At 45.3% G+C, this 12,274-nt stretch overlaps 1 protein-coding gene across 1 annotated transcript; it reads right to left on the minus strand.

The window, feature by feature from the left end:
- Positions 1-297: 297 nt before the first annotated feature.
- Positions 298-11,622, minus strand: traf3 (TNF receptor-associated factor 3). The gene is made up of 14 exons (XM_084381888.1): positions 11,310-11,622; positions 5,463-5,613; positions 4,948-5,113; positions 4,672-4,723; positions 4,480-4,584; positions 4,206-4,370; positions 3,935-4,015; positions 3,753-3,827; positions 3,465-3,557; positions 3,249-3,389; positions 2,741-2,918; positions 1,689-2,032; positions 1,098-1,289; positions 298-1,008 (listed from the first exon to the last, which is right to left on the minus strand). The coding sequence occupies exons 2-14, from the start codon at positions 5,608-5,610 to the stop codon at positions 973-975; spliced, it is 1,776 nt and encodes a 591-aa protein (XP_084238014.1). The 5' UTR covers positions 5,611-5,613; positions 11,310-11,622; the 3' UTR covers positions 298-972.
- Between the last annotated feature and the right edge of the window lie 652 nt (positions 11,623-12,274).

Consider the following 12,274-nt stretch of genomic DNA (forward strand, 5'->3'; position numbering starts at 1 on the left):
TCCAGGTGTTTCCATGAAGAACATCAGAGTCCTGAGATGATCCTGTTTGTCAGGACAACACCAAACCAGCAGGTCTGGTCGTCACAGTTTTCTTCAGTGACTCACAGACAACTGCTTCAAACTGACCGGTTTTAAAGATGTTACTAGAAACACAAAGATCATCTGATTGACAAATTTATGATCATCTTAAATATCTCACCCTGTTTTTCTATCAGAATTTGTTTTATCAGATTAAGTTGGAAAAACAAAACATGAAATCCATCAGATTTTCTAATGAAATCAAACAGATTCTTTGAGTTTCTTTGTATTTTTATTTTCACACTTTAACAAACATTCAAACTGTGCAAATGAATCAAATGAGTCGATGAATCCACACTGAAAAACTCAGAGGCCACAGAGGAACTCCAGCAGGCCACTGGACCTGAGACTGGTCTGTTCTGGTTTGTACTGGGTCCTGTGGGAGAATCTCCGGTATATATCAACTACTGGGTCCTGCTGGTTTCTACTGGTCTCTACTGGTTTTCTGAGCTCCTCTGTAGCTGCCGTGGGTTTCCCAGCATGCCTTGGTAAACAGGAAAAAAACAGGAAGTAAAGCTCGATGCACAGCATCAGTAATGAGCAGCAACAATGTTCTCGCTGCGGCAGCCATGTTGGCTCTGAGTGATATCACCATGGTGATGTCATGGTAACACTGATCCATTCACACACACACACACACACACACACACACACACACACACACACACACACACACACACACACACACAGAGTTCTGTAGTCCATTAGCTAATCAGAAGAGGACCCGCCCTTCGGTCTCTGTAAAGTTCACTCTGATTGGCTGCTTCCCGTCTGTCTCTTCTTCTCTTCTGTCTGCATCGCTCTCAGAAAGACGAGTGTCCTGATCCTTCCCATCATCCTTTGCTCTGCTGGGCGTGGACAGGTGAGCTGATCTCAGGCCAGCGAGTCACAACGTCACGGGTCGAGGAGGTCAGAGGTATCCACGGTAACCTACAGATTGACCAAATCGAACCACATATTGATTAGTTTTTAAACAGACGTCTTTAACTACTACGCTGAGCCCAGCAGGCGTGTCTCACCTTGATGAAGATGGTGTCGTCTTTGATGTAGCTGCCCGTCTCCAGGATGCTCTGAGACACAAAGAGAGGACAGCCAGAGGCGATGTTCATCTCTGCTGCAGGACGTCTGAAACTGCTGCTGTTTGGGTCGGGCTTAAAGGCGTCGGCCAGGTGTTTCCTGGACGGACCCTGGTCCATCAGCATCAGGGTCACCTAACAGAGAGAGAGACAGACAGACACAGAGACAGACAGGTCCATCAGCATCATGGTCACCTGACACAGAGACAGACAGGCCCGTCAGCATCAGAGGCTGTTCAGACTTGCTATCACCATCTGTCCTGAGTGACAAGAGCTAAACAGGACAGAGCCGTGTATTCACAGCTCATCACTAGGTTATCAGTCAGTTCAGTAGTTAGTAACCAGTCAGTTCAGTAGTCAGTAACCAGTAGGTTCGTAGTGAGTAACCAGTCAGTTCAGTAGTCAGTAACCAGTCAGTTCAGTAGTCAGTAACCAGTAGGTTCGTAGTGAGTAACCAGTCAGTTCAGTAGTCAGTAACCAGTCAGTTCAGTAGTCAGTAACCTGTTGGTTTAGTAGTCAGTAACCTTTCGGTACCTTCTGTTTAAAGGGCCAGGGAAGCAGGGCGTCGTACTCGCCCCTCATCACCACAAAAAACAGCGACAGGTGTGTCCCTTTGCCCATCCCGTCTCCGTTCAGGTAGACGCGGGCGCACATCTTGTACCCGAAGTACCCGGTGTAAAATGGCTGTGAGTACAGCGACAGTGTCTTCGCCGCTACTGCTTCTTGTTTCCGTCTCTTGTAATCACGAATCTTCCAGATCAGAGTCCCATTGTAGCTCGCCGTCTCTAGCACCTGGAAACGCAGGTCCATGTCGGCCAATCGGATGTCGTGGACACTCAACATGTCGTCATGGCGATTCAGCTGAGTCTCCAGGGAAGCTGTGGAGAGGAAGAAATTCATTAGTCCCTGAACTAGTACCTGACCTCTGCAACTAGTCCCCTGACCTCTGCACCTAGTCCCCAGACCTCTGCAACTAGTCCCCAGACCTCACCTCTCAAACTAGTCCACTGACCTCTGCAAGTAGTCCCTTGTCCTCTGCAACTAGTCTCCTGACCTCTGCAACTAGTCCTGTCAACTCTGCAGCTAGTCCTTTGACCTCTGTAGCTAGTCTCCTGACCTCTGCAACTAGTCCTGTCAACTCTGCAGCTAGTCCTTTGACCTCTGTAGCTAGTCCCTTGACCTCTGCAACTAGTCCCCTGACCTCTGTAACTAGTCCCCAGACCTCTGCAACTAGTCCCCTGACCTCTGCAACTAGTCCCCAGACCTCTGCAACTAGTCCCAGACCTCTGCAACTAGTTCTCTGATCTCTGTAACTACTCCTCTGATCTCTGCAACTTGTCCCCAGACCTGAGCAACTAGTCCCCAGACCTCTGCAACTAGTCCCCAGACCTCTTCAACTAGTCCCAGACCTCTGCAACTAGTTCTCTGATCTCTGTAACTACTCCTCTGATCTCTGCAACTTGTCCCCAGACCTGAGCAACTAGTCCCTTGACCTCTGCAACTAGTCTATGCCTCTACAAATAGTCCTCTGATCTCTGCAACTAGTCCCCAGACCTGAGCAACCAGTCCCCAGTGTGTGTTCTGACCCAGAGTATGTGTTGTGGATCCAGCCCCGCTGCGTCCCCCTTGTTCCAGAGCATTCAGTCGTGTCCGGACGTTCTCCAGCGTTCCTCTCAGGGTCTCCACCTCGTCTCTGAGCAGACGGAGAGAACGAAGCTCCAGCTCCACCTCCAGAAGCTTCTCTGAGTGAGAGCTCATCAGTTTCTGTAGAAAGAGAGAGATGATGGCTGTCCAGGTGTAGGAGAGGGACCACTCACTTCTTACCTAACACTGATGAGGCTGTGCCTCCAGTCTTTGGTATCATTGGTGTCAGTGTTTGAATCCCAACCCCTCTTTAAGCCCCACTTTCAGTGTTGTTTGTTTCTGTCCACTTTTAAAACATATTTAGGGTCACATTGTCGACGTACTGCATACAGTACTGTACACAGTTCAGTCCTGCACCACATACAGCACTGCAGTACCACAATTTAACCTCTCACAGTAATGCAATGTGTTATGAAAGTGTATTGTCTTGCCTTGTATGATCAGTTTTACCTGCATGGTGGCCAGTTTCTGCTCCATCTGTCGGTTCTTCTCTCTCAGCTCATCATTCTGGTTCTCCAGCTCAGACACACGGCTGCTGAGACCAGGAAGCAACTTATACCTCTCTAACAGCTCACCTTTAACATCCTCCACCTGGAGATATAAACAGGGATCAGTCAGGTAAACTCAGGTAAACACTGAACCTACTGCTATGGTTGCTACATTTACCTTGTTCTCTAATGAGGAGTTTCTGTTTGCCATCATTCTCAAATGTTCAGCTGCGAAGGTGGACTCATGTTGCCTCATGTCCTGATTCAGACCCTGAATCACACGTCATTCAGTTATTGTAGTACATAGACTATAAAAAGATATACATATTATATACAATATATGCAGTGTATACATTATTTACAGTATACAGTATAAAAAGTATGCAGTATACCCATTAAACAATGGTACACTTGCACTCAGAAGAGGAAACAGATAAAGAAGTAGAGGAAAACGATGAAGACTTACCTTGAAGGTGCAGCCATATCGGTGGAACTGACAGCTCACCTGAGCTTTAGGACAGTCGTGTTGATGACTTGACAGCTGAAAGAAAAAACAACTAATCAATAAGTATGATCAATACTCACTGCTGCTGTGAAACTCAAACACATGGCTCTGATTGGATGGTGTCAGATAAACTGGATCAGTACCTCACTGCGTGGCAGAGAGGAGAAGGAGCAGTGGTTTGGACATGACACTGGAAATGCTGGACACACCGTCTCTTTGTGTTTCTGAAAACAGACAGAAACTTCATGATGTTCTTCATCATCTAGACCCAGCAACTAGTCCCAAGACCTCTACAACTAATCCTCAGACCTCTACAACTAATCCTAAGACCTCTACAACTAGTCCTCAGACCTCTATAACTCGTCTACGTGCAGGTGGGTCAGCATGGATGTCCGCAGTTATGTCATGAGTTACCTGTAGGTCAGTCAGAGGCATCTTGGTCATGCAGAACTCGCAGCTGGTCTCTCTGTGTTTACATTTCCAGCTCAGATGATCGGGAATCTCTTTTCTCATCATTCGCTCTTTGCATTTACCCAACGGACAGGGAACCTCGAAGAACGGACACACATTCAAGTGGTCCTGCATACAGGTAAGTGAAAGATAGACAGGTAGTGTCAACATTAAGCGTTTATATAGGCCACCCAACAGCCAATCAGAGAGCAGGATTCTGACACATCGTTTTCCTCACAGGTATCTGCTGCAGACTCATCTGCTCCTGACAGCCGTTAGCTTCACTGCGACAGTAGACCTTCAGTGCCATGATCTCCCGCTGGCAGCAAATGTCTCTGAAGATCTGAAACACAAACAGTCATGAACCGATCAATAATCAATCAATCGTTAAGACAACTTGAGCTCTGTTGTGATGTCACTCCCTGCATACCTTGTCTTTGAACAGACGCTCATTGTCAGCTGGACATACCGGGTTTGGACGACTGCAGGAGGAGAGAAGAGATTAAGTCAGACCTGTCACATGATGCTGATTCAAACCTTGTCAGGTGAATCTCTTTTCACAGCTGACAGATGAGAGGGATTTAACTCTTTAAAAACAGGACATGAGAAAAGGGGCAAAGAGAAATCTGGGTCTGATGTTATTCTTTAAACTGACACCTAGAAACCACTTCCTGTCTACCTGTCTATCTCACTGTGTGTGTCTCACCTGAGGATGTCGCTGATGCAGCTCTGACAGAAGCGGTGACCACACTCAGTCTGACGGGGCTGACACAGGACCAGCCTGCAGGCCTCGCAGCAATATTTACCTTCTGGAGTCTCTACAAAGTGATCTCTGAATCCTCCGTGAAGAGGCAGGAAACCTGCCGGGACACCTGAGCACAGACATACCTGAGTTCAGAACACCTGAGCACAGACACACCTGAGTTCAGAACACCTGAGCACAGACACACCTGAGTTCACACACCTGAGCACAGACACAGCTGAGTTCACACACCTGAGCACAGACACAGCTGAGTTCACACACCTGAGCACAGACACAGCTGAGTTCAAAACACCTGAACACAGCCACACCTGAGTTCACACACCTGAGCACAGACACAGCTGAGTTCAAAACACCTGAACACAGCCACACCTGAGTACAGACACAGCTGAGCACAAAGACACCTGTTTTGACACAGTTTGGTCACGTGGTGGATGTTTGATGAACTGCAGTGTGTTTACCTTGTGAAGCAGTAGAGTCAATGGGAGGCCAGGGATTGGTTGGGCGGTGAGAGGGAGGGACCACTGAAAGGGGCGTGGCCAGGGAGGGCGCCACCTGCTGGAGGGGAATCTGCACCTCCCTCCCGTCAGCACTCCTGCCCGCTGACATGACCTAAAGGGGGAGGAGTTAACAAACTGAGTTCAGACATAGGCTGTGTCCAAATTCAGGGGCTGCATCCTTCAAGGACGCGGCCTTTGCAGCCCACGAAGACCGGGTCCGTCGGAGAGACCTTGAAGGCCGCGTCCACCGTTGTTAGATGGGACAGCGGACTAGCCTTCGGAGTATTTCCTGGTTGCGTCACCAGGTGTTCATGCATTAAAGTCTGTTTTGGTTCAAATCTATCAAACGTGTACATTTATTTGTGTGTGTACAACGTGTCAAATCTAAATTGAATTATCAACATTACAAAATAAACATTAACCCATTGGTAAATAACAACTATATTTACCATAGCATCACCAGCATCACATATTTTAACTGAACGTTAAATTTTGGAGGTTTTATAGTCCCTTGAAGTTTAACATATCTGGCGTTGGATGTTCAAAAGAGTAAAAACCGAGTATAAACCCAAGACTCACATTTGAATGTCATGTTTGCGACACTTGATGTCGCCATTTTCGCTTTCTTTCCCTCTTCTGTTTCGGGACTGAGCGGTGCGCAAAGGATCTTGGGATATGGGAGGCCGCAAAGGATAGTAGCGGTGCGTCCTCCAAAAAGAGGGAAGTGCAGGCTGCATTTGTGGGCTGCGTTTGAAGAAGTCTTCGAATTTGGACAGCCTTCGCGCAGCGTTGTGACGTAATTGGCCTTCAAATGCGCCCTTCAAAGGCTGCAGACCCTGAATTTGGACACAGCCAGCCAGAATGTTCCTTTACCAGGAAACTAGTCTAGTCTAGTCTGATTGGTTCTGCATTTGACCCCAGTCTGCACATGCTCAGTGGAGGCCAGCAGAGTGGCGTGGCCTATGACTGATACACACACACACACACACACACACACACACTGATGTTTCATTAAGTGTGAAAGATTTGATGATGTTACTGCTTCAAAGTCTGGAGCTTCATTTAAAGTTGAAATGACACCTGAAGCTGCAGGTGAGTCAGAGTGAGGCAGGTGAAATCTGTTAATTAATTAAAGTTGAATATTTGAAATAATCATTAAAGAAAACTAAACACATAAAGCAGCTGCACAAAGTTTCTATATGAAACACAAAGTCATGTGACCTTTGATCTTTACCCCGACCACAGAATCAGCTGTTGAACACACACACACACACACACACACACACACACACACACACACACACACCAAACAGAAACACATCACTTCCTCTCAGCTGTGGGGATGCTAGGGGCTTTTCCATTGACTGCATCATTAACACACACACACACACACACACACACACACACACACACACACAGACACACAGACACACATAGACACACCACACCACACAGACAGACAGACACACACACACACACACACACACACACACAATCAGGACAGACTGAAAAACTCTGATTTCTTGACCAAACTTCAAAATGAAAGACCAGAAAACCAGAGCTGTAAACTGTGAAACGAGAATCATTTGACAGGAGTCAGACGTGGATAAATAAACCTGATGAACACGATGTGAATTAGATGATTTAAAGGAGAACTCCGAGAAAACTTTAAAAGACTCCATCTACATTATTTCACATCATTAACTATGGACGTGTAAAAGAGATGAAGGAAGGATCAACAACAACATAGACAACAGCAGCAGAGACGTGACAGACTTAAATCATGACTGAGTTCTCAGAAACAGAAACTGTTTCAGCAGCAGAGGGGGTTTTCCTCCAACACACAACAGCTCAACAGAAACTACAGCCCTAAAAAAATGAAGTTGAGACACCAGCAGAGGACGCTACAACAAACAGCTGACCAACGGAGGACACTACAACAAACAGCTGACCATCGGAGGACGCTACAACAAACAACTGACCAACGGAGGACGCTACAACAAACAACTGACCAACGGAGGACGCTACAACAAACAACTGACCAGCAGAGGACGCTACAACAAACAACTGACCAACAGAGGACGCTACAACAAACAACTGACCAACAGAGGACGCTACAACAAACAACTGACCAGCAGAGGACACTACAACAAACAACTGACCAGCGGAGGACGCTAAAACAAACAGCTGACCAACGGAGGACACTACAACAAACAGCTGACCAACGGAGGACACTACAACAAACAGCTGACCATTGGAGGACGCTACAACAAACAACTGACCAACAGAGGACGCTTCAACAAACAACTGACCAGCGGAGGACGCTACAACAAACAACTGACCAGCGGAGGACGCTACAGCAAACAGCTGACCAACAGAGGACGCTACAACAAACAACTGACCAGCAGAGGACGCTACAACAAACAACTGACCAGCGGAGGACGCTACAACAAACAACTGACCAGCGGAGGACGCTAAAACAAACAACTGACCAACGGAGGACGCTACGACAAACAGCTGACCAACGGAGGACGCTACGACAAACAGCTGACCAACCGAGGACGCTACGACAAACAGCTGACCAACCGAGGACGCTACGACAAACAGCTGACCAACCGAGGACGCTACGACAAACAGCTGACCAACCGAGGACGCTACGACAAACAACTGACCAACGGAGGACGCTACAACAAACAATTGACCAACCGAGGACGCTACGACAAACAACTGACCAACGGAGGACGCTACAACAAACAACTGACCAACAGAGGATGCTACAACAAACAACTGACCAGCGGAGGACGCTACAACAAACAACTGACCAACAGAGGACGCTTCAACAAACAACTGACCAACGGAGGACGCTACAACAAACAACTGACCAACCGAGGACGCTACGACAAACAACTGACCAACGGAGGACGCTACAACAAACAACTGACCAACAGAGGACGCTACGACAAACAACTGACCAACGGAGGACGCTACAACAAACAACTGACCAACCGAGGACGCTACGACAAACAACTGACCAACGGAGGACGCTACAACAAACAACTGACCAACAGAGGACGCTACAACAAACAACTGACCAGCGGAGGACGCTACAACAAACAACTGACCAACAGAGGACGCTACAACAAACAACTGACCAGCGGAGGACGCTACAACAAACAACTGACCAATTAATCTATTTTCATCTTCAGCAGCTAAATTTGATCAGTTGAGTAAAAACTTTTGAAATTTTCTTAAAATAGAAAATTTTACACAAACAGCTGAAAATACACATCTTGTTGTTCAATATGAAAAATCCAGAGCTGAAACCATTTATTGATTAGTTGATCAACAGTATTGATAACTTATTAAAACAAAACGAAACATGTGAAGACATCAAATTCAAGTGCTTGTTATTTTCTTGATCAATCGTTCACTCATTGGTTCTATAAAACTTCAGGAACCAGTCAATTAGTTTTACAGTGAGGTCAGAATTTACCCACAATGCTGTGCAACACTGTCAGCTGAACTATTGGAGGTGTAAACAGGAGGAGGTTTATGAACAGGTGAAGAAGATCTGGAGTTGATTTTTGTCCACAATGAGCTCTCATCAACAGGACTGACGGATCGTTATTGATTAACTAACAGTCAATGATTTAATCAAGGATCATCTGGAGCTCCTGACTTCACTCGTCAGAAGATGATGGTTCTTGCAGATCATGTCGGAGTGATCATCTGAAGGATAGAGCAGCTTTGAAAGCAGTAACCTCAACAACAATATGATCTATAAAACCTGTCTGTGAAGACAGACGAGGACAGGAGGGACATCAGATCTGTCTCCGCCCCCAAAGTCTCTCAAGTCAACCTGACAAGTGGCCGAGTACGACGCCATGGGGGCTCGAGCTCGCCGTCAGAGATCCTCCGTCACTGGTTCAGAGACAACTTAAACACCACAGAGGAAGTCCTCTTCTTCTCCTCTTTCTTCTGTTTCCTCTTTCTCTGTGCAGACTGGAAGAGCCGAAGGTTTAATCAGTTTTAATCTTACTACCTTCAGTTTTATTTGAATCACAGTTCAAAGCCGCCACGGGACCTCAGGAACAATATGTCCAGCTGTTAACAGCGAGGGAACAAATAAAGTTTTGATCCTTTTTGAACTGTGTCATGAAAAGATCAGTTTTAAGCTGAAGAAAGTCTCAGTTTGTCATGAACCTGTTGAAGTTTGAAGATATGTGATTATAAAGAGACATAGTCGCTGTCGGGTTCAACGCTCTCTGAGCCTCGTAGAGTCGTCCTGAATATCAGCAGCTCACAGAAGTGGACTGGGGCGAGTTGGCGGCCATGTTTGTGTCGGTGATGTGTGTTGAGTGAGACGAAGTCGTCTACTGACAATTTGACACAAAACTAGAAGATATTTGACTTTATTTACAACAAACAGTGACTTTTTAAAGCGATATCATCTTTAAGATTTGATAAACATCATGTGTGTTGTTCACGGTACAATTCAAACCGTTCCAAACTTTATTTGTCTCTCAGCGTTAACGACCAGACCCTTCTGCCCAAAGTAAGTACAAGAAGAGGAACACAAAGAGAAGGACTTCAGCTTCCTGTGGAGGTCACTGGGGACACGATCAAAGGTGACACCTCCGGTACTGAACCGAAAAGTAACTAAGTACAATAATAACTGACGCAGCGCATTAGCTCACCGGGCTAATCATTAATAATAGCGTAGATCTTCATGAATGAACGATACACCGAACCAGCGTCCTGTTGACGTGCAGGAGGTCACGGGTCAAGAACAAGGTGGGCACTGATTTGGAGTTCGATCACCGTGGCAACAGCGGAAACAGTCAGGTGACAGAACAGACACAAACAGTTAAATGAACACAAACAACAACAAGTGTGACAAACACTGAACACAAAGACTACACACAAACGCAGGCACACACACACACTGTATATACTGTATATATAATTAATGTAAATCAATATTGGTGTTTGTGTTGTTATTTGTTACGTTCTGTCCGAATGTTTGGACAAGTTGTGTTTTGATGCTTTGGCAACATTGTTGTAAAACTTTTGTGCCAATAAAGCCCCTTTGAATTGAATTGAATTGAACTGACTGAGAGGGAAACTAACGGATCAATAAACTGATCACATATCCGTCCAATCAAACATCTTCACAGCAGTTATGAACTCAGTCACGACATCTGTTCACTTCATTTTAACTAATAATATGAATATTAATGAGAGCAGATCAATATTCAGTCTCCTGTAACACTCAACACACAGACTGCATGTATATTGATCCATATATATTGATTAAATATATTCTGACTGTGTTCATTCTATTGATCATCAGACACTGATTCAATACAGGATCATTCGATCTGTCACTCTGGGTTTGATTACTCAGGTCTGTTGGACAAACATCTCATCACACTTTACTGATCTATTCTTTATGTACTGATTGATAACTGGCTGATGGCTAATTGATTAGTGATTGGTTATTTCTTCCTCTGACTGTTTGAGTCTCTGAGCTGATGTAAACACACTGACTGTTCATGCTAACTGTTAGCTTATTTAGCTTCTTGTTTCTCTGCTGTTTGTTCAATAAAGATCATTGTAGTTTAAACACACACACACACACACACACACACACACACACACACACACACACACAGAGCTAGCTGTAGCATCTGTTGTGTTTCCCTCCGTTACAGAAGCTAACAGTGCTAACATGTCCCCCCAGCTCCTGTCAGGTTCTCCTTAGGTTCTGTTCTGGTTCTGTTGAGGTTCTACCCTCTCTGGACTCACATGAATCTCCTCCTCGGGGCCCACTGCTCAGCTCAGCAGCTCCTCGGCTCGGCGGACTCTCTCCGGGATTCAAACCGTCAACCCGCCGGTGCCGCGGAGCCTCCGGGCCTCAGGCGGACTCCTCATGGTCCAGGTTCAGGTTCAGGGTACTGCGGGCTGTCCGGGTTCTGTCGGTCCTGTGTGAGAGAGAGAAGTCACTGGGATCCAGTTCACAGATCCAACGGGGAGGACTGGGTTGATCACACTGGAAACCCCCTCCGCTGCTTCCGCCCAGGAAATCCCCCAGCTGCCCGGGAGGACAGCCGGCCACCAGGGGGCGCTGTTTACTGGAGACAGCCGGCCACCAGGGGGCGCTGTTTACTGGAGACAGGCTGCCTGTTCTGTGTTCACTGTGACTATATGTATAAATTGTATGTGACAATAATAAAAATCACTGAATATACATACATACATACATATATGTGTGTGTGTATATATATATATATATATATATATATATACATACATATATATATATATATACATATACATATATATATATATATACATACATATATATATATATATATACACACATATATATATATATATATATATATATATACACATATACATATATATATACACATATACATATATATGTGTGTGTGTGTCTATCGGTGTGTCTGTCTGTCGATCTTTACTCAGTGTGAAATAAACATGTTTTTTTTCTTCTCCAAGTAAAACAAACTATTAGGAAAAAAATAAAATTTAATGAAGTGGTTTTGTATAAATTCACAGTGGATTCTGAACAAATAAAATGTAACTTCATACTGAATTAAAAACTTTAAAAACTACTGATCAGTGAATGTTTTATTTACAGTAAATTAACTTTATTTAAACATCATGTGGAGACGAACAGAGAGCAGGTGAGAGGCGCTGAAGCTTTTCACACATAATCTCATTCATGTTTACATCACAAAACA

Source organism: Pagrus pagrus, assembly GCF_965226575.1.
Source record: "Pagrus pagrus genome assembly, chromosome: 18".
Classification (NCBI taxonomy): Eukaryota; Metazoa; Chordata; class Actinopteri; order Spariformes; family Sparidae; genus Pagrus; species Pagrus pagrus.

What these genes read in the sequence shown, in the direction of transcription:
- traf3 (XM_084381888.1), bottom strand. Translation starts at nt 5,610, where the DNA reads ATGTCAGCGGGCAGGAGTGCTGACGGGAGGGAGGTGCAGATTCCCCTC. An exon ending in AGAAACTGGCCACCATGCAG is followed by an intron (nt 2,919 to 3,248) that starts GTAAAACTGATC and finishes CTCTTTCTACAG; the next exon opens with AAACTGATGAGCTCTCACTC. An exon ending in ATCCACAACACATACTCTGG is followed by an intron (nt 2,033 to 2,740) that starts GTCAGAACACAC and finishes TCCTCTCCACAG; the next exon opens with CTTCCCTGGAGACTCAGCTG.